The sequence below is a fragment of the Odocoileus virginianus genome, chromosome 11 (assembly GCF_023699985.2).
Source record: "Odocoileus virginianus isolate 20LAN1187 ecotype Illinois chromosome 11, Ovbor_1.2, whole genome shotgun sequence".
Lineage (NCBI taxonomy): Eukaryota > Metazoa > Chordata > Mammalia > Artiodactyla > Cervidae > Odocoileus > Odocoileus virginianus.
Genome location: NC_069684.1, coordinates 52,289,534 through 52,312,974, shown reverse-complemented (window position 1 = coordinate 52,312,974; position 23,441 = coordinate 52,289,534). Strand labels below are relative to the sequence as shown.

General features: G+C 37.1%; 1 protein-coding gene across 5 annotated transcripts in view; it reads left to right on the top strand.

Moving 5' to 3' along the window:
- Positions 1-23,441, top strand: part of DISP1 (dispatched RND transporter family member 1) — a 219,321-nt gene that overhangs the window by 122,539 nt on the left and 73,341 nt on the right. The window contains exon 1 of one of the 5 annotated variants that reach the window (XM_070474473.1): positions 16,281-16,519. The exons of 3 other annotated variants lie outside the window; for them this stretch is intronic. Coding sequence is in view for 1 of the 2 variants with exons in the window: in XM_070474469.1 (XP_070330570.1) it covers positions 19,545-19,707 (163 nt within the window). In the remaining variant the exon portion in view is untranslated. Of the gene's footprint in view, positions 1-16,280; positions 16,520-18,762; positions 19,708-23,441 lie in introns of those variants that run through there. One more of the 5 variants, XM_070474469.1, reaches the window with a different exon arrangement.

The following is a 23,441-nucleotide window of genomic DNA, read 5'->3' as shown; positions in this document are numbered from 1 at the left end:
ATGAATTACACAGGCAGTTACCACATTCATGTGATTGACTTGCACAGTATGGTTATTTTTAATCAGAGCAAATAAAACATATTCTACTATGATTGTTTACGAATGTGTTAGTGGTCTTCTGTTGTGATTCAAGGTTCTGTTGACATGTTTTCATATATACACATTTACTTGCACTTTTTGTGTGAAATACTTATTGAGAATCTCTTCTGTGTTTGGCACCATACTGGGCACTGAGGTTGACAGGAGATACAGGAGAGTTATGGTCAGGCTTGGTCCAAAAGGACTTGTTTCAACACCATCCTCCATATGGCAATGGCCGAATATAAAAAGAGAACAAAAATGTCATAGCTGACTCAAAATCAAAACAAACATCTCAGATGACCTGAAAGTGATCAGAAATAGAAAGTTGTTGGTATGACCGGAACTGTTAGCTTGCCAAGCTCCTGGCCAGAAGGCAGAAGGTTGCTCAGCTGCTTCTCAGAAGATGGGAAAGGAGCCAAACTTATTGCTTAAAGGAAGGAGTGGAGTGAGGAGAACCCTTTCTCCCCAGCCTGATTTCCATTATTGTGTCTGAAGCGTGAAAAGTTGCCAGCACTGCCAACTTTGGGAAACCATAGTGTTATTAGAAGCTGTGAGTTAAATGGAGAAAGTAGGATAAAAGCACAGTTTAATGATCAGAAACTGAGTTATTTTGTCTGCTGGCTCTATATATCCCTAATATCACCGTAGAGGTATAGTTTTTAAATGTTATCGTCTGAACTGTTTAGAGCTAAGAATTGTACAAAATCTGGCTAGGAGAGGGAGCAAGTAGTGCAAGCAACTGCAGAAACAATTGTCAGGAGAGGGGAAGAAAGAAAAACTGGGTTAAAACAAAATAAAAAATACTCCCATTAAAAAATGAGCCTGCAGTTACCAAAAATACAAGTTTAAAAACTCCCCCTCTGCTAAAAAAATTTTTTAAGTTGAAATTGAATTCACTACTATGCAGTTTTAATGACAGTTGTAAAATAAGTATGTTCAAAGAGCAGAGGAAGTAATATCTCAAATTTTCCAGAATTGATGAATGCCATGAGTCATCACATCAAAAGTGCACCTGGGTACTAAATAGGGTTGTTATTGAGTCACTAAGTCATGTCCGACTCTTTGTGACCCCATGGGTTGTAGCCCTCCAGGCTTCTCCTGTCCATGGGATTTCTGGAAAATTCATGGGATTTCCCAGGCAAGAATACTGGGGTGGATTGCCATCTCCTTCTCCAGGGGATCCTCCCGACCCAGGAATCAAACCCAAGTCTCCTGCATTGCAGCTGGATTCTTTACCCCTAAGCCACCAGGGAAGCATCCCTTCCCCCCACACTAAACAGGGTAAATAAAGCTAAATCCACATCAAGAAACAATATAGTAGAACTGCAGCAAACAAAGGAGAAAATATGAAAACAGTTGGGAGAAAAGGGCTTTACCTAAAGGAACTTAGACCTATACTAGATTTCTCACTGGCAACATAGATGGCAGAAGACAGAGAACTAACAGCTTCACAGTTCTGTTAGAATATATAAACTTTTGTATTCTGCTAAAGTATTATTCCAGAATGATAGCAAAATTAAGAAAATTTCAAGTGTATATGAGTGTTTACTATTCACCTAACCTCCCCAGGAGAAATGCTAAATTAAAGGTGCACTCAACAATAAGAAAAGTTATCCCAGAGGGAAGGTGTGGGCACAAATACAAAATAATACTGAAGTTGATTAAATATGTCAGCAAGGTGTAGGAATCCTGTCTTTGAGAATGTGTGTACATGATATATTAAACAAGAACATTAATTATTCTCACTACAAAAAAATGTGCTGTTATAACACTGTAAATATCCAATACATGTTACAGAAACCAGTTGTTTGGTAGATAGAAGAGAGAATGATCTCTGTGAGGCAGAGCAGTCTAAAAAGAGAAAAGGAAATTTACCTGTACCTTGAAGAAATAGGTAGAATTCAGCTTTGTCAATGTCATGGAGGTGGGTAGGGAGAGAGAAGGAGCAATATGAGCAAATTGTATATAAGTGATAAAGTTCAAGACTCATTTTGAAGATAATTTGGCTGGGCTTGAGAATTTTTGTAAGCGTGATTGGGAAGGTTCTTTTTAACCTTTTCGAGCCCTTCTGGTAGGCAAGGGGGAATCTCTGTATCAAGAATAATGGGATGGCATCGTTTTTAAAAAGTTGACTTTTTCTAGTCAAAACTCTAGTATTTGTATTCTATAAATGATCTATATACATTTCTTTTTTTTTTAATATTTTTTTTCCATTTATTTTTATTAGTTGGAGGCTAATTACTTTACATCATTGCAGTGGTTTTTGTCATACATTGAAATGAATTAGCCATGGATTTACATGTATTCCCCATCCCGGTCCCCCCTCCCACCTCCCTCTCCACCCGATCCCTCTGGGTCTTCCCAGTGCACCAGGCCCGAGCACTTGTCTCATGCACCCAACCTGGGCTGGTGATCTGTTTCACCCTAGATAATATACATGTTTCGATGCTGTTCTCTTGAAACATCCCACCCTCGCCTTCTCCCAGAGTCCACAAGTCTGTTCTATACATCTGAGTCTCTTTTTCTGTTTTGCATATAGGGTTATCGTTACCATCTTTCTAAATTCCATATATATGTGTTAGTATACTGTAATGGTCTTTATCTTTCTGGCTTACTTCGCTCTGTATAATGGGCTCCAGTTTCATCCATCTCATTAGAACTGATTCAAATGAATTCTTTTTAATGGCTGAGTAATATTCCATGGTGTATATGTACCACAGCTTCCTTATCCATTCGTCTGCTGATGGGCATCTAGATTGCTTCCATGTCCTGGCTATTATAAACAGTGCTGCGATGAACATTGGGGTGCACGTGTCTCTTTCAGATCTGGTTTCCTTGGTGTGTATGCCCAGAAGTGGGATTGCTTTCTTTAAGATTTAATACTAATTGATTTAGTGACTTTCCTTTTTTTTTCCTGGTAAGTTCTTTTTTCTCAAGCTGTGTTTTCTTTTTTCCTGATGATTAGGTTACTTGAAAGCCTCCATCTCTCTTATGTTATTTTAATGTACAGTTAAACCTATTTTTTATTTTGTCCCAAAGTTGATCTTTAGACTGAATAAATGCTTTCTAGGTATCAGTAAGGGTATCATAGTATCAGAGAATGTCTTCTCTAAACCACAATCTCTTGCTGTTTCTAGTTTGAATTGTCTAGCAGACAAAGGAACCTGCAACAAAAGGACTGGGAGAATGTGGATTTACTCTGTTTCAAGTATTATGAGACTGTGTAGAGCAAAGCTAAGGAACTCTTAAAAGGAAGAGTGCCATTATCTGGTGCCTTTTTATTTCTTTGGCAGATGAAAGAGATTATTTTAATGAAGGAGTGAGGTGGTGACTGCCAACTCAAGAAATAGTGAGGAGTGAGTGCATGATGGCAGACAGGAGTGAGCACTCATATGATCCTTGGCCATAGGTCAGAGGAGGTTGACTACCGTCTCTGGTAGTCCAGTAGTCCTCTGTTTTTCATAAGCTCTTACTAATGTGCTTTAATCAAGTTCCTGTGTGTTCACAGTTACAATGAATGTTACAGGGTTATACAAAAAGTCGGCTGGAATTTCAAGAGGAACCATAGTGTACAGGAGTGCTTAATTAGACCTCTGCAGTAACTGTAGATATGTGGAATGTTGTAGTTTCTTCATTTATATTTTTTTCTCCTAATAAATTGGTTTTATTTATTAAGCAAAGCAAATAAATTGTTTTTATTTATAAGAGCAAAGATTACCACTCTGTGTTAGATTACAGCATGAAACACCTAACTTTTCTTCTGCCCTATCTATTTTCGGTGTTGTATTTTCTCTTCTTCCTTCAGTTATCAATTTTCCTCTCTCATTGCCTCCATTTCTGCCTTGCTTCTTTTCATCCCCATTACTTGTGTGTGTCTTGAATGTATCACCCCAATACTACGGCCATTTTCAATTTCCCATGTTCCTTTTACCATTTGCTTTCTGTTACTCCTCTCTTTACTGTCCGTAGGCTTTAGTTTCCTCATATGTTGAACTCTCTTTCTGTACAAGGGATTTCATAAAGTTAATTATAGGGGGTTGACTCATGTATTAATCAAATTGTTCCTTTTAACTTTATTCTCAGAACTTACGAGGCAGTAGAAAATAAAAGGCAATCATACTATATTCCTAAGCTTCAGTAAACTTTTGTTGAACTTATTTGGTTATTTGAGGTTTCACTAAAGAATGTGAGCTAGAAAAATAGCAGAGTGATAGGAAAGTGCTTTCATGTCTGAGTATTGACATATGAGGTAGTGGGAGCAAGAATGAAGTATCGCCGCCATATGCAGTGACGTGATCTTGGGATACGAGACAGTGTGCAGGACTCAGCCCACAGAACTAGATTTTTATAAGCAGGAATGCTAAAAACAGAAACACAACTGTACTTTAAAAAACTTTGAACTATACTTCAGAGTTTTAGAATAAAGTAAAAAATATTGACTGGAACTTAGAATGTTAAGATTTATTTTGATGTCGTAAAAAATACTGCCCTCCACCCTTTCTCCTTGATTCTTGATCACTTGTATTCTCTTTAAAAACTTAGTTATGAAATGGTTTGAAGTGAAATATAAAATTAAGACTGAATCATTTTATAAAACATTAAAGAATCAAGCAAATACATTAATGGATTAAATTTGTTTTTTATGGGTGAGATAATTTGCTTTCACATGTTAGCTTGTATGTATCTGTAAAGAGCAGAGAGAGCAGAGATGTTACTCTTATATCCATATTATCTAAAATATGAACTTCCATGTTAGAGAGCTTATTTGAAAAAGAAGTTGGTTCATAGCATATTAAAACTACCTGAACTATATTCTTTTTATTTGCTTAGCGCAAGATTTTACCCTAGCTGGTCTTCCTTTGCCTCTTTTCCTCTACTTTTATTAAAAAAAAAAAAATCACTTGTCTTAAAAAAAAAAGTGACAAGATGTTAGCATTAAACATTTAGTATAAAAGTAGGTGAAAAATAACATAGGAATGTTTTCTTAGCATTCATGTTAGAGATAACTTTTTATGAAATTTGAGACTCAAACACTCCAGAGCCAAGGAAAGATAACTTGTTTTATTCTCAAATTCATACTTGAAATGGGAGTAGTTTATTTTAAAAAAATTCTAAACAAAAAAATGGATATGGTCTGCTCGTATAACTAATACTGTTACATGGTTCTCTTACCCATGTCAGTATAGGCTTACTCTGATGCCAGATGATCCAGAGAAAATCATTAAAATCTTTGGGCTATTATAAAATTCCTTGCTCTTCTATTTGAAGTTAGTTTTGATCAAAGGGACCAGTATTTAGGGAGACTTGTGCATATCCACAGTGAAACCTTTCATGTATACTAGTACCAGAAAACAGGAATAAATGTGTGTTTCTATATACAAACTTAATTGATTTCAAAATGTATTAAACCAATGATATATTAGTTTTATGCTCTGAAGTTGGGATCAGAAAATAAAGTATTTTTCTTGTGACCTGGTGAAATCTGTGCATTATTATTAATTTGGATTCGAGTTTCCTTTGGACTAGTTCAAGGGGCTTTGCCCTCACAGATAAGGTAACATGAACACTAGGACCTTACGTCCTTTTTCTTTTTTTTTTACATCCTTTTTCAATCTTCTTACCTCCCCCCTTTTTTTCGCTCACCCTCTTGGCAAGGATACAGAGTTATTTATCACTGTGAGAATAAGCATCACCAATATTGTTCCCCTCTTAGGAGGTACAATGACAGAGCTTGTAAAATTTAATCTCTGACAGTGTCAAAAAAAAAATATAAGGAAGTTTAGATCATAGTAGCAAAGACTGAGTATCTTTCATATACTCCTAGATATATAAAATCTGAGTTTAGCTCTAGCTGTCCTGGGTACTGTTTGAGTACTAGTTGTCAAGTGTGTATCAATAGTAACCGTCATTGCAAATATAATCAGAGATTAAGAAAAGCAGTTATTTCCAAAAGTTGAGCTTTTTTGATCTAAGCAAAAGATGTATCTTAGCTTTATGCAAGATTAGGGATCATTTTAGAAATTTGTGACTGTTATACTTGTTGCTCTATAGAGGACCTGAGTTGGATCCTTGATACTGGGTTTGACTTGTTGCAAAAGCCAGCAGGGTGTGGATGCATATTACTAAGGCATTCCACTGGCAGAGAAAGGAATGAACACGGCATGGCCTGATATCCCAAAGGGATGGTGAGGGGGAGTGTGTAATGTTCCTTCACTGTGGCTGACGGCTGTGTTGACAGTGTACTATGTAAGGAAATGTGACTTGAGGCTATTAAGTGAAACACATACTTAGGAATTCTTGGTCATTGACTGAGATATCCAGGAAAGCAGACTGTTGGGTGACTAAACAAGGTGGATGCCGTAATTTAGAAATAAAACAAAGAACTATTTAGTTCCGTTTCTCTGACTCCCCAGTTTTTTTCATCCTTATTCTCCTGTAGTATGACACTTTTGTTGACAGTTCTTTGTGAAGTCTAAATACTGAATAATAACATTGATAAATTGGTTAATACTGATAAATATCACTTTTCTGTTTCTTTTTAAAGCAGAGGTTGTCTTGGTGGTATTCTGTTGTTAACATAGCTTGGAACTCAGATACAGTGATTCTGCTTAATAAATAATGTACTTTCTTGATGTCAGTAGTTGTGTTAAGTTTATTTCACTGTTGCTGTTGCTTTGTATTCAGAGTAATGGAATTCCTATCTCCTTTGGTGTTTCTTTGTAAAGGCAGTGCTTGAAACTATGCTTGTTACATATCTGTCATGGTAATTTTTTAATATATAATTAGGTTTTAAGTTTTATTATAAAGGAATAGAAATATTTAAATTCTCTTTAAATATTTTCTCCCTATGTTTTTGTCAGAAGTTTTGTGATCTTGGATTATTCGAGTACCTGGAACAAGTTAGCAAAGAAAGTTGTGGGCTTGTCTTCTCTAAAGATGTTTAAGGTTAAGGATGCCTCAACTGGCTTGTTTTATCCACCCCCAGTTAAAGTATCTTAAGTTTTGGGGGATGCCAGAATCTAATAATACATGTCACAGCCCACACATGATGGTTTGGCATGGGCATTGGACAGTTGTCTTGTTGTGTCCACACTTCCCAACACTGGAGCTGAAGAGTTTACCAGTACATACCCAGGAGGTCCATTCTGGCTGACTGCCCAGAAAGGTCTACCATTCAGGGATGGTTCAGAGCATGCTTATACTTTCTTCATTTGAGGTTATATGAATGTGCCAAAGATGCCTTGTTCTTGAGGAGCGCCAGTCATGGTGATGATTTTTGTTTTAATGTTTTAAAGTGGCATTTGTCATGCTATCAATAAGTTACTATGTTAAATACATTAAGATAACCTTTTACTAGGATAGAGACAGAGGGAATATTTCCTAACTCATTCTATGAGGCAAGCATTATTTTAATACCGAAACCTGACAAAGACATTACAAGAAGAAAACTACAGATCAGTATCTCTTGTTGACATAGATGGGAAAAAAAACAAAATTCAATGAATTATTAGCAAATTAAATCCAATAGTATAGAGAATTACAGTTGACCCTTGAACAACATGGGGTTTAGGAGCCCCAACACCCTGTGAGTGGAAAATAATGTATAACTTGACTTCCCCAAACTTAACCAGTGACAGAGTACAGTTGACTGGTAGCCTTATAGATAACATGAAGAGTCAGTTAACACTCATTTAGTATGTTATTTGTGTTATATTCATATTCTTACAATAAAGTCAGCTAGAGAAAAGAAAATGTAACTAAGGAAAATCATGAGGAAAATCCATTTTCCTACAGTAATATATTTATTGATGCTGTAAATTTACATTGTCTGTTTACAAGATGAATTACCTTTCAGTACTTACATCAGTGTTGCTGTATATATTACAAAACACTGTAGATGTTATGCATGTTAATAACACTAGAAATAAAAAATAACATGGGAAAAAGAGATAACCTTTTATTGTCCATAGTAACTAATTCTAGATTCTAATATACCCCATTTATAAATGTGTTCTTTCAGCCAGATCTGTATTTTGAATCTGACTGCACTGCTATATGGGGTATTTTAGTATTCTAGTATATGTCTCATGTTCTTACAGTCTTATAGAAATGAAGTATTCTTACTCCTTTCCCACTTGTTATTACATTATTTCTAATTTTTTTAGTCATCTGACAGAATTTTATTTCATATAGACGACTCTTTGAAGCCACACATACCCTGAGTTTCATAATTTTGAGCTGCTTGAACTGAATAACTAGTGTGTGTGCTTTCATCCTACAAAACAACTCCTGCTACTTTTGTGAAATATCTAACCCTAATAAATATCTTCTGTCTTAGAGTTTGGGTAGTTTAGGGTTCTTTCCTTGCCAAAAATAATATTGGCACATGTTACAAAAAGTATAAGTAAATAAAATAGGATTAGAATTTTCATTTACTTTCTCCCATACAATTTCATTTTATATCAGAGAATGCAGAGTGTCATAGTGTTACTTGATCAAAGCCTTTAGTAATGACGATAGCTATTTGTACGCAAGTGACGCATATTTTCCAATAAACTCTGACTTTTGGAAAATTAACTTGCCTGTATTTTTATTTCATGACATAGGGAAAGTTAATGTCATGTTCTCCATCAATATTAGAAGTCTAACTTACAGAAAAATTTCAATTTATTGGTCATAATTCTTCTTAACATATGCATACTGCATTCATTTTTAGATTCACTTCAGGTTTAGTAACAATACAGCTGTAACAATTATAATAATGTTATAATTAGATTAGAGTTAAAACACACTGATCTTCATTCTAGGAGTATATTTCATGTTAGGGGCATCTATGGTAAAAGTAAAATATCTTATTTTGAAATCCTATATTGCAAACCAAAAATATTTTGGAACCTCTCCAGAGCCCGTGACTGCTCTGTGCTTTGCTTCTAAATTATCACACATCACAAGATTATATTCTCAGATGATCTACAGTCTAGTTATTTTGTTATGGCTGAAATGATCCAGCTTGTTTTTTATATAAAACTATCAAATCTGAGCCTTCTCTCCTCCTCTAAAATATGAAACATTCTTTATGCCTTGTGTGGGAGAAAGGCTCTCAGGCAGCATGCTGTTTATGCTGCTCATGTCAAGACAAGATATTCACCAGAATACCAACGTGAAACCTACGATAAACTAACCTGCTTGAGTTATTTTTCACATTTAAAAAGTTCTTTTTAATAGTAATTTTTTTTTATCTTAGGAGAGCTGAAATGTTTGCCAACTTTTTTTTTTGTATTGCATAGTAAGATATTTTTTCTTCACAGAACAAAGGCCTATATTTTCTCTGAAAGTTACTAATCTCTGTGCTTTTTGCTTAAAATATATTTTCCAGCTTCTGATCTTCATTAAAAATTTTGGTAGTTAATGGATTAATAAGTAAGTTTCATTCTGGATGACCAAAATGCTTTCTGGATTGTTGAGAAAATGCATATGATTACCTAGTTTCTAATCCAGTTAAGCAAAGGACATAATGAATACAAAGATTTCTCAGATTAATTAATGCTTGTTTCCAAGGTGTTTTATCACAGAAGTTGTATTTGCTACAGTAAGATCAGTCGGCAGTTAAACAGAAAGTCTACTGTCCATTAAATTGAATGGCTCGCTGCAGGGGAAAACTCATTTATTTTCATTCCTTAAAAATATTTTTTGCTAATGTCAAGGAGAATCTTACCTTAGAAACAAGACAAAAAGAAATTTAAAACCTGTCCAGGAATAAGCTTGCATCTTAGCTTTTGGAGTGACCTCTACTGGTTTGGAGAACAGGGTGAGAAGCCAGTTACTGACATCTCTGAGTGTTAGCAGAAGTTTAGTACTCAAGAGTTTAAAAGTGGAGAACAGTGCAGCCTCTTGCAGTCATATTAAAATATATTGAATCTTGGCTGTTGTTTGTTTCCTACAACCACAGTGGACGTGGTCCTTGGGGCTCATATAAATCAGCAGGAAAAATAGGATTTTTGTGTACTGAATTTTACTTTGCAGACTACATTCCAAAGGTACATTTATTCTGTTTAATAAATGATAGAGGTAATAGTAACAAATTGTAAAGACAAACAAAAAAGTCACTTTTTCAATAAGTATCTGTCAAGTTCTTGCCAGCTACTAGATCTTCCTGAAGGATGTAAAAATTATAATAATAGAGCTTGTGCTGTTATGTGTAGATTAAGAGGGTAAGAGAGGTATACAAATGACCATGATAAAAAGTTAACATGTGCTGAGTGCCACAAGAATGCTCTCAGGGTCATGTAACTTAGAAGAGGATGAAAGAATTCCTGTCTTAGGCAAGCGGAGAAGGCTTCATGGAAGATACATTATTTGTCATGGATTGTAAAGAATGGATGGGATGGTGGAAGTTGGAAATGTGAACAAAGAGCACTGCAGATAGAAGGCAGAGCATAAGCACTGAGCGGTTGTGTGCCAGTTTCTTTGGACTAAAGCACATTCTGTTTGACAAGGGCACTGAATAGCAAGGGAAAGGACCCAGATATTGGAGGGTCTTGCATGCCAGCTAAGTAACATGTTTAAACTTTACTTAGTGGCATGCAGGAGCCATTAGTGTTTTCTGTACTGAGGAGCATCTTGATCAGATCTATCTGTTATGGTGAGAAATCTGAACGTTCTGTGTTGCTTAGATTGGAATTTTAAGGTACCATAGATTAGATTACATCTGGTAGGCTGTTGCAGGTTTCTCTGGTGGCTCAGTGGTAAAGAATCCATCTGCAGTGCAGGAGATGAGGTTTCGGTCCCTGATCCAGAAAGATTCCCTGGAAAAGAAGATAGCAACCCACTCCAGTATTCTTGCCTGGGAAATCCCGTGGACAGAGGAGCTTGGCGGGCTACAGTCCATGGGGTCACAAAGAGTTGGACATGACTGAGTGCCTAAACAAGTAGGCTGTTGCAGTAATTCCAGGGCACAGTACATAGAAGGTAGAAGAGGAAAGGGGGAGGAAATGAGGGTTTATGTGACAATGGCTAGATCTTGAGAACAAATAAATAAGGGTAGAGAGTGGTATAAAGGTCAAAGGTACAGGTCAGGTGTTCAGTGAATAAATATTTAAGTTAAAATTTGGGGCTTAAGTGACTGAGTAAACAGAAATAGGAAAATCAAGAAACTGTTTGAAGATGATAAGATAATTTGTAGTGTACATTACTGAGTTTGAACTGTTGGCAGGACATATATATTGAAATGTCCTTAGATAGCAAAAAGCTGCAAAAATGGAACTTAGAAAAGAAGTTGAATGGGCTGACACAGGCAGGAAGCATAGAACAGAAAGGACAAGTGACAGAAGGCTTGGACAGTGCCTAAGATTTAAAATAAGAGTTCAGAGGATCTAAGAAAATGGAATTGATGTTAAAGAAGTCATGAGTGTTAGAATGATGGAAACTGAGCAAGGAGAAAAGGAGATTGCCAGCGGGGTTGGGAAATGACACATAAAGAAAATGAGTATTGAGAAAGGAATTTTGTTTTTGAAGAAACAATTCTATTAGATGGTGAGTAAGATTGTTAGGGACTTCCCTAGTGGCTCAGATGGTAAAGAATATGTCTGCAATGCAGGGGATGCAAGAGACATGGTTCCATCCCTGGGTGGGGAAGATCCCCTGGAGGAGGGAATGGCAACCCACTCCAGTATTCTTGCCTAGAGAATTACATGGACAGAGGAGCCCGGTGGGCTGCAGTCCACGGGGTCGCAAAGAGTCAGACACACCTGAAGTGACTGAGCACGCACTCATGCAAGATTGTTAGAAGTTGAGGAATGAGAGGAAGCGAGGCTTGAGTATTGCCTGGCAGTGACAGGAAAGGAAGAGAGAGACTTGAGCACCAGCAGGCCAAGAGAAGGATGACTTGGTTAGACTGTGGGAAAAACTAAATATTTTTTTTCTAAGGAAATAAAGTTAAGTTTCTGGGGGAAAAAGTTGTAGATGGACTTGGGGAGGGAGGGTGAGACAGGTTAAAGAAACATGGCAATCTGGAGCATGTGGGTCTAGAGGAGAGCTGTTCAGTGAGCCTTTGCAGCGATGGGCATCTTCTCTGTCTGCTCTGTCCAGTGCAACAGCCATGAGCCGTGTGTAGCCCTGAGCACGTGAAAATTCGGCAAGTGCACTCGAAGCATGAACATTTTAGTTGCATTTGATTTTAATTACTTTAAATATAAGTAGCACATGTGGCTACTGGCTACCACATTGGGTAGCACAGACCTAGTATGTAAGTAGTTAATTTAGGAAAGAGGCATGGACATGGTGAGAGATAAGGGATGAGTTCCAGAAGAAGTGTGAGGTAGAGATGATAATACTTGCAGGCACTCATGGTCATTTCTTTTTCATAAAATAGATAGCATTTTTCATGGAGAAGGTTAAGATAGGGAGCATGGGAAACATTTCTAGCAGTCCCTGTGGGGATTTCGAAGAATCTGTGATAAATGAGATGAATCTCAGCAGCTCAAGGAAACCTCCAGAGGTGAGAGTCTGCATTTGGTTTAGGTCTCCGCCTTCCTGTCTGATGACTTTTTTCAGTAGCATTCCCAAACCTGGAAGGAAGAAAAGATAGTGGGAAAGCAAGTTGAGGGGAGACCTTTGAAGGTCCTGCACAGTAGAAGGCTTGTAAAGTAAATAAATGCTGACCATAAAATCTGAGTCAAGGAAGTGCACAGCAAGGAAAACTAGAAGAGTCCTTGGTAAGGATTCCAGGGCTGGAGTGAAGAGCAAAAGAAGGGTGAAGAGGTTCACCCTCAAGTTCCTTAGAAGTCAGACTGTGGAAGATAAGCAGGATCATCACATTTTCATTTGTAAGCATTGTTGTTTTTGAAGATAGTGTTTTTAACAGGAAATAAGATGTGGAAAGAAGGTGTAAGATTTTAAAATGTGAATTATCAGGTGAGAGGAATGTGTAAGACTGATGCACATATTTCCATCCTGATGGAAAGGAATTTTAGCATCACGGTTATTTTGTTTCTGTTCCAATTTGCTTGCTTTATGGTCTTTACTCCAAACTCGCTGGTTCAACTTTGACTGTATAGGTTTTTTTCTTGATCCAAATTTGAATAGTAAAACTGTGGTTCATTTTATCCATTTGAGTGATATGCAAATTCATAAAAACTGAATTCATAGTCGGGAGGGACCTGTGAGACCATTTCATCTAAGGTATGAAAGTGAACATGTTGGTTGCTCAGTCATGTCCGACTCTTTGCAAACTCATGGACTGTTGTCCGCCAGGCTCCTCTGTCCATAGATTTTCTCCAGGCAAAAATACTGGAGTGGGTTGCTATTCCCTTCTCCAGGGGATCTTCCTGACCCAGGGATTGAACCTAAGTCTCCTGTGTTGCAGGCAGGTTCTTTACCTTCTGAGCCACTGGGGAGGCCCCCATTGACTTTATAAACAGGAGGTCCTAAACTCTGGATCAAGTGACTAGTTTGTGGGTACAGAGCTGGTGAGTGGCAGAGCTGACGCTGCACCTCAGGACTCCAGACTCTGACTTGAGCAGCATAATGTTCCGGGTTGAAGTCTTTTGTGTACCTAACAGTCTGTACTCTAAAAACAGTAAAACATGAGAACTTTCCTGTCATTACTTTTTCTGAACTTGTACTTTCCAGTGACAAAGCTGTTGACTTGACCATACTGAAATAGAAATCTGGCTCAAGCAGAACTCTACCATCTACCTTAGACCACAGTTTATTCACAGCTAACTTTATTTTGAAGTTTAACACACACACAAAGATTAATAGGTGGGACTTTTAAATGTCAATAAATATAACAACATCTGGAATCATATTTTGGACTGAGTTCAGATGTGAAAGAGTTTGTTACCCAGTGGGTGTTTTTTTCACTTTTTAAAAAGTACCACCTGTTGTGCCTCTCCGGCCAGTTCTTGCCTCTCTGTCCCTCTCCTGTGCTCTTCTGTCTTCCTACTAATGAAGAAAGATACCTAGGTAATGTGACCTGAGAAAAACTAGGATTTTGTTTTCAGAAAACATCAGAATTTGTAAGGTTATTAGTGTTTTCTTTTTCATTCTAATATGTTGGGAAACATACAAACCGATTGGATATAATCCTGATTATTATCTATAAAATAATGGATTTCACATGACAGTACAAAAAGTGTACTTTAAATTGTAACTGTATTTTAATATAGACCCATTTTTAAAAGTTAACTTTTACTGAAGTATAGTTGCTTTACAGTGTTCAGTTAGTTTCTACTGTACAGCAAAGTGAATCAGCTACACATATACATAGATCCCCTCTTTTTTGGGTTTCCTTTGACACAGACCCATTTTTAAAAAAATTTTTACTGTGAATTGGGGTATAGCCAGGTAACAATGGTGTAAAAGTTTCAGGTGAACAGCAAAGGGACCCAGCCATACATATACCTATATCCATAATCCCCAAATTCCCCTCCCATCCAAGCTGACACATAACATTGAGCAGAGTGCTAGTGCTATACAGTAGGTCCTTGTTGGTTATCCATTTTAAATATAGCAGTGTTTTTATGTCTATCCCAAACTCCCTAACCACCCCTGACAACCATAAGTACATTCTCTAAGACTGAATCTGTTTCTGTTTTGTAAGCTTATTTGCATCACTTCTTTTTAAATTCACGTATGAGGGATGTCATACAATATAACATAGACCATTTTAAAATAAAGTGATTAAATGTACAAATTAGTGCCTTTGGTAAAAGCAGAAATAAGAGTTTACATGTTTATGAGTTGGGGAGTTCGTCTTTGGTTTCTGTGACGCTTTAACTAATTTAAGAGGTTTCCTGGAGTAATTAATGGGATCCACACTCTAGAACCTTTGTTTCCATCTCTTGGAATGATGAGCATAGTGAAATGGGGTTCGTTTTTTTACTAAACTAAACCAAAGTACTATTCAGATGACCAAAGAACGGTTAAATACCTTCATTTTCATTTTTAAAATTTTTAATTAGAGGATAATTGCTTTACAATGTTGTGTTGGTTTCTGCCATACAACACTGTGAATCAGCCGTAAGTACACATACATTCCCTCCCTCCTGGACCTCCCTCCCATCGCCCAACCCCATCCCGCCCCTCTAGTCTGTCACAGAGCACGAGGTTGAGCTCCTTGTGTTACACAGCACTTCCCACTAGCTCTCTTCTACATATGGTAATGTGTATATTTCAGTGATACTTTCTCAGTTTGTCCCACCTTCTCCTTGCCCACCTGTCCACAAGTCTCTCTTTATGTCTGCATCTCTGTTTCTGCCCTACAAATAGGCTCATCAGTATCACTTTTCTAGATTCCATATTTGTGTGTTATATACAATATTTGTTTTTTCTTGATTCTGATTTACTTCACTCTGTAACAGGCTGTGAGTTCTTCCACCTCACTAGAACTTACTCAAATTCATTCCTTTTTGTGGCTGAGTAATATTCTTCTGTATATATGTGCCACAATTTCTTTATCCATTCATCTGTTGATGGACATCTAGGTTGCTTCCATGACCTATCTGTTATCAATAGTGCTGCAATCAATATTGGGGTACATGTGTCTTTTTGAATTATGGTTTTCTCAAGGTATAAGCCCAATAATGGGATTGCTGAGTCATATGGTAGTTTTATTCCTAGTTTTTAAGGAAATCTCCATGGTGGCTGTATCAATTTACGTTCCTACCAGCTGTGCAAGAGGGTTCCCTTTTTTCCATATCCTTTCTGGCATTTATTGTTTGTAGATGTTTTTATGATGGCCATTGTAGTTTTGATTTGGATTTTAATTCTTTAATTCTCTGGGGTAGGTTTTTAGGTGGTACAGCCTTTGCAATACATAAGGCATGAAGTCAGCATACAATAAGATTGCAAGGACTGAATCTTTCAATATATTTACTTGATTAAATATTTCTTATCCGTCCCTCCCTCTTTTTCTTCCCCAAGATTGTCTCTTTTTAAGGGAAATTTAGAAGATGAAGAGGTGAAAGTTACCTTTCCTGCCCTCCAGGAACTTATACATTGTCTTTAACATACTGATTTTCAAAATGTGGATTTCAGACCAGCAGAGTCAGCATCACCTGTGGTCTTTCAGAAAAGCAAATTCTCAGGCCCCATCCCAGATCCTCAGAATCAGAATCTTTGGGGATGAGCTGTAGCCATCTGCCTTCTCCCAGTCTAATGACTAGAATTTTATACCTTTCTTATTTTTCTATCAAGGACTTCCCAGGTGGTGCTGGTGGTAAAGAACTCGCCAACCAATGCAGGAAACATAAGAAATGCGGGTTCGATCCCTGGGTCAGGAAGATCCCCTGCAGGAGGAAATGGCAACCCATTCCAGAATTCTTGCCTGGAGAATCTCATGAACAGAGGGAGCCTGGTGGGCTGCAGTCCATGGGATCACAAAGAGTTGGTTATGACTGAAACAACTTAGCATGTACATAAGCATTTCTCTATCAAGGTAAAACCCACATATCATAAAATTCACTATTTTAAAGTGTACAATTCAGTGAGTTTTAGTGTATTTAGAAAGTTATAAAACCATCAGCACTGCCAAATTATAGAACATTTCTATCACCCTGAAAGAAACTCAATAACTGTTATCAGTCATTCCCTCTGTCCTCTGTCTCTGCCCCCCAGCCCCTGGCAACCACTAACCTACAGATAAATTTTATCTCTATGGATTTGACTATTCTGAATATTTCATGTAAATGGAATCATACGACATGTGGCCTTTTGTGTGTGGCTTTCACTTAGCATTGTGTTTGCAAGGTTCATCTGTGTTGTAATATGTGTCAGTGCTTTTATTCCTCTTGTGGCTAATAATATTCCATGTACACATGCACTACATTTTGTTCATCCATGCAACACTTGATGGACATTTGAATTGAGTTGATTCCTTAGTTGTTGTTAATAATGCTACTGTGAACATTAGTTATGAGTTCTTTCACGAACATAACATTTTCAATTCTCCTGGGTATATAAAATTGATTCACCTTATTTGTGGTAGTTATATTCTTTAAAGTCTCTGCAAACACTGCATTAACGCATACTAAGTCACTGCTCTGCAGGTAAATATAGGCTTACGTTCCTTCCAGCCTCTGGTCACATTTGTGACATCCTCAGTACATGCCCTTGTTTTGTGTGTGTTTCTGTTTAAAGATATCTTACCAAATATATGGGGCTCCCTCAGTGGTGCAGTTGGTAAAGAATCCTCCTGACAGTGCAGAAGACACAAGAGACATGGGTTCAATCTCTGGGCCAAGAGGATCCCCTAGAGCAGAAAATGGCAACCCAATCCAGTGTTTCTTGCCTGGAAAATTCCATGGCAGAGGAGCCTGGTGGGCAACAGTCTATGGGGTTGCAAAGAGTTGAACATGACTGAGCACATGTCTGATATATATTGTTGACTCATTAATACTGAACTCATATCCAGCAGCACTATAACTCACTCCTAAATAAAGCTTACTGAGTACATGTATTTTCTCCCTAAGGCACGTCACAGCCTTCTTGAGCTTTGAAACTCCAGACAGCACTGTACATGACACCTCAGGACCATTTTAAACAGTGAAATTGCCAACAAAAAGCATGAAAATGTGAAAAATGCGGCACTGGAGTAGACTGCAAAAGGATCACTTGTTTTCAGGGTGAGAGCTGAAACAAGAAGGCAGTATGTCACCTTGCTAAAGCTCACCTGGGAACTTGTGTGTTAGAGGACTCAAATTTCCCTGTATTTTGTGTGTGTTCATGTTGAAGGACTGAGAAACACTATGAAGATTATTTGGGGATTACAAATAAATTTTAGCATGTAGGCATATTTGCAAATACAGAATCCACAAATAATAAGGATCAACTGTACCTAGGAGTAAAATTGCTGTGTCATATGGTAACTCTGTGTTTATTTTTTTGAGAAACTGCTGGACTGTTTTCCATAGTGGCTATACTGTTTTACATTCCCACCAATGTTGTATGACATTCCAGTTTTTCCTTGCCAACTCTTCTCTCCCTCCTTCCCTTCTCCCTTCCTTCCTTTCCTCTCCCCTTCCTTCCTTCCCTTCCTTCCTTTCTTCCCTCCCTCCCTTATTCCTTCCTCTCTTTTTTTGACTATAGCTATCTTGTGGTAAGTCACTTCATGTCCAACTGTTTGTGACGAAGCTTCCTCTACCCTTGAGATTCTCCAGGCAAGGATACTGGAGTGGGTTGCCGTACCCTCCGCCAGGGGATCTTCCCGATCCAGGGATCAAACCCGAGTCTCCTGTGGCTCCTGCATTGCAGGCAGATTCTTTACCTCTGAGCCACCAGGGAAGCCCTAGGTATCCTTGTGGCTGTCAAGTGGTCTCTCATTGTGGTTTTAATTTGAATTTCCTTAATAACTAGTGATGCTGAGTGCATATTAGCTATCTGTATATTTTCTTTAGAAAAGTCTCTATTCTAAAACTTTGCCTGTTTTTAAATTGGATTATTTGTCTTTTTATTGTTGAGTTGTAAGTTTTATATATTATAATTACTAGCCCCTTAGATATGTGGTTTGCAAATATCTTCTCCCACTCAAAAGGTTTTTTCACTTTCTTGATAATGTTCTTCGATATATAAGAGTTTTTTATTTTGATGAAGCCCAATTTCATCTATTTTTTTCTTTGACTACTTGTATTACCGTCTTTAATTTTGAAATTGCTATCAATACAGCCCATTGTAAGAGTTGTTTACACATTTTTATTAAAGAAATCATAAAAAGTTAGATTTCATGGATTCAGTAAATTATCACTTATTTGTCAATAGCTGTCATATGTAATTTTAAAGCATTTATTTGCAGGTATTTGTAAGGTTTTTATGTTGTTGTGACTGTGGAATTTTAAATACTGGCATCAACAGGACCACAGATTTATAAAAAGCAGTGTCAAATTCATTTAACTGTTTTTGTTAAGGACAATTGAAGAGAAACACTTAAAATTGCTTTAAATAATACTTTCTTTTTTAATAAAGAAGCCTGCCTCTTTGAAAAACTATGAACTTTTTGCCTTAAAAGCAGAGTCTCAAGAGCCATTTGTGAAAGAACACAAGAATCCCCGGAACTTGGAAATAAACACGAATTGGTGTTTATTTGTGTTAGTTTAAATGCAGTAGCCCTATGTGTCAGAAAACTGAATCTGCAACACTTAAGTTAGGCTAAGCAAGCAAATAATGTCAGCTAACATGGCTTTAATCTACTAAGTAACTTTAAGTCCAAAAGATCAAAGGAAGTTATAACTAAAAACAGTCCATCGTGCAATTTCCCTGTAGAAGCAGGAAAAGGCTAGAAATTACATGTCAGCTTCATATCCTGGCTTGCTGACCTTGCGCTCAGATCAAGCCCCTCTGTATGCCAGCTGTTACCATTACGGAGACCTTGCCCCCAGGGGTTAAGTAGGAGAAAACCTCTCCTGTCCTATAGGAGAGCAAACTCGGAAAGTTCCAGCCCCTAACATGCCTAATTCAAAGCAATCTGCATGTGCTTGTCATTCGGTCTGTCCTGCTGCTCCGAGGAGCTGCTCCTGCGACTCTCTGGTCGCCCTCTGCTGTGCTGTGTCCCTGCGGCCACTTTCGGTTGTTGCTACTGTAGTCACTTGCAGACCAAACCGAACCAGGAACGCCGCTTCTCTTACCAGAAAGGTAATACATTTATTCACGCTTCTGTGAATGTATTTGGGGAGGATTTCTTTTAAAGCTGAACTTTGCTGTGCGCTTCTCAGATTGAATTTAAAATTCCAGCTCACAGTTTTCTTTCGGTGTAAGCTTTGAACGGCATCTGAATGCATTAAAATCCCTCATGAAGTGTTTTGAATGTTAGTCTAGCACATTAGGGTAAGGTAAGCTGTTTCTTAAGGTTTGTTCTAATGTGCTTTCTTTACGAAGTTGGGAAGAAACCTCAGATGTCAAGTCGTTGAGCTGTTTCATGCTTTGAGGTTCTTTTTTAGTTACTTTCTAATCAGAAAAGTCAGAAAATAAATGCTTCTCTCATTGCCAGTTGGTCAAAAAATAGATGTAGAATTGTAGGAAATGCTTTAATCACTTTTTGTGAATTAAATGTTGTAAGAAAATAGTAAAATACTAGCATCTTTTAAAAAACTAGCTTTTAAAAAGAGAAGTTGGGAGCTAAGCTTGGGAGCCAAGCTTCCATAGCAAGTTTAATTTTTATCAATGTTTGTTTTAAACACAGAGCTTGCTGTACACTCTCAAGTTGTTTTTGAGATGATTAAATGTTTCATGTATTATGTTCATTTTAATGGTGGCAATAATAGCTACATTATAATTGGATTTATTACTCATAGTAGAAAGCAGAATGTATTTGCCATGTTTACTTTCGCTTAAAATTAAAGTGGATGATTTATATGTGACTGGTAGAAAATTTCAAACTAGATTAACTTGTGAAATATTTTTATGTTTTGTAGCGAAATGTGAAAATTTTCTAAACCAAGTGGGTAAAATATTTGCAGAAACTAGAGTATATCATGCAAATCAATGACAGAACATAAATGATTTTTTCAGGGATAATGTAAAAAATGGACAGCATACTTTACTTTACAGTTTGCTAAAATTTTCTGTAATAGGTATTTCTGTTGAAAGGAAAAGAATGAATATGTCCTGTTTACCCACAAGAGGGTTATCTTAGATAATAGTATTTATACTTAAGAAACTCCAGTTCCCTTTGATGGCTGGGAAGTCACTAAACTATGTAAATAAACTCTAGAATGTTCCACTGGTAGACAGTGGCTTTACTACTTCCCATGGTTTTAATGTCTGCTGACACATTTCTACTTTTCAAAGTGTTAAACAGTCTTGGCATTATTTTTAAAATATCATTTTTAAAAATTATTGTACTTTAAAAATTATAACTCTTAATAAACTATCTTATGCTTTCATTGTCAAATCTTGAATATTTTATTGGTTGATTATACTTCATTTGTCAGTTTTTGTTTTAGTATACAAAGATAGGCAGAGTATTTTTTGTGTCTTCTGTGTTTCATATAGCTTGCATCTTAGACATGGATTACAGAAGTATGAGCATGAGCTATTTGCACTGATTATGAAAAGTGTGTAATGTCTAAGTGTCTGAAATGATTGAAAAGCAATGTAGTAACATACATGTTAACCTTGCCTCAGTCCTGGAAATGATATGTATTATACAATGGATTCGTCCAAAATTTCAGTCTACTTCCAGTTGTCTTTTTAGTGTGTGTTAAACCTCTCAATCCTTTTTAGGTAACGGGGACTCTGCCTTTCAGTGTTTGCCATGCATCGGCTCTTTACCTTTCGTTCTAACTGCTTGGATTTCTGGGGTTGGGTCAGAGCCGCCCTCAGCAGTACGACTCTTCCAGCTCAGTACAGGTGATGGAAGCCTCGACCCACTGACTATGTGAAGATGTCCAGTTTTTCACAAGTTGCAGTTCCTTATCACATCCTAACACGGGAAAGAAAACCGAGTGTTTAGGATCAAGAAGATGAACTGCTTAACCTCTCAGCCTTTTGAAAAAATATAAAGTAAAAGAACTCAATATATGAGTGAAGCAAGACTTGGGGAACAGGGTGGCCCTTTGTTCTCTCTCCCTTAATTTCTATTCTTTTATCATTTTAATCACTATTAAACAGGCTCACTTATTTCAGGCTCACATATTAGATTCCAAAAACACTATTCACAGGGAACATGGTAGGTACTTATTATATGCTTGCTAAATAAGGACACTCACCTACTGAACTGAAAAATACAATTTAATTACCTTTGTGAGCAAATCAAATTCCCACTTGAACAATGTAAATGGAATTTCAGTTCACCTAATACATACAGGAAAGAAAACAGCAGAATTCACAAGCATTTATAGTGGTAATTTAAGTAAGGAATAGGAAAAGATTTATGAAAGGTGTACCCAGACTCTTGCTAAGGGTTACTTTACTGATGCAATTCAAGTAAGAAAAACAATCAAAATTTGATGTTTTTCTAAGCTGAAAGTAAATCTTAGTGTCCTTTATTTAAGTAAAAAGATGTCTTCAATTGTGTCTCATACAAATACCTTGAGATATGTCTTACAAGTTGCTCAGTAGACTAAAGGATACCCCTGAGACTTGATTTGCTGAACTCTGCGGGGAAGAACCCATTTGGGGAGCTGCTTGAGGAAATTTGATTTGCTACTTCTCAAACTTCACGGAACAGCAGGGAGCGGAGCCTGGTGTCAGATGCTTAGCATTGGTGGGAAAAGCTTAGATAATTCTAAGTGTAGGATGAAGAAACAACAGGTTACCATTTAAATCAAACAACTTTCAAGCGCTTAATGGTGATTAATCTCAGGTTTTGGCTTTATGGAAGATGTTTTAAAAATTCCTTCACATTCTTTTGCTTCACAGTATGTGGATGTAGAATTTTCTTATTTTGATTTATCTCCGTGATGGTGTTTTCCTTTGGGCTGCTAAATTTTGAGGTTTTGAGATGTGTGAAATATTAAACATTCATGGTGTCTTTAGATGACTTGTGATCTCTGTTCAACAACATGAGTCAAGCTCAGTCATATGATTCTGTTTCTACTGGGGAAGAGCTGTAGTGATACAGACAGATTGCTCAATGCTTTGTGACTTTAGTTGGGGCAAAATAATTTCAGATGAAATCTTATGACCTAAAGATAGACCTATCACATCTTGGGGGTTCTGTTTATTACCAAAGCATCTTGTGATTATTATTATTATTATTATTTTTTTTTTTTAGTGGGATATGAGGCTAGATTAGGAGGTTTGGTGTCTGGAGGCTAGATATTGAAACATTTAAAATACTTAAAATGCAATCAGAAGGCTTTTTCTTTCTTTTTCCTTTCCTTTTCCTTCCTTCCTCCCCTCTCTTCTGTTGTTTTTTTTTTTTTTTCCCTTCTTGCTTTCTTCTTTCTCTCTCTCCCTTTCTTTCCTTGTCTTTTTGGCACAAAGCTTTAGGGAGCAGGCTCTTTTAATAGAGAGGCTTGGGACTTCACATTGGAGATTGACCAGGGGTTGGGGAGATATTTTTTTCTTGAGGGTTAAATAAACTTGTTAGTCAAATTGGCTATATCCTAAACTCTATTCAGATGATCCATAAATATGGGCGTAGCCAAAGAGTTCATTCAGGTTTTTGCATAACATCTTATGACCAACCCAATAATTGAGACCATGTGACAAGTTGTTTTGTATTTCCACAACATTGTTCCACATGAATTTCACACTGTTGCCTCTCAGACTGATGTGTTATTGAGGATTTCTCTTCCCAGCACCCTTGTCCCCACCCTTATAACTTCAAGGGTAACCCCAAAAGAAGTAAAACTAATCCAAATACTATAATACATGTCTAACATGAAGTACCAGGTCCAAATGTTTTAGAATATACAGTAACA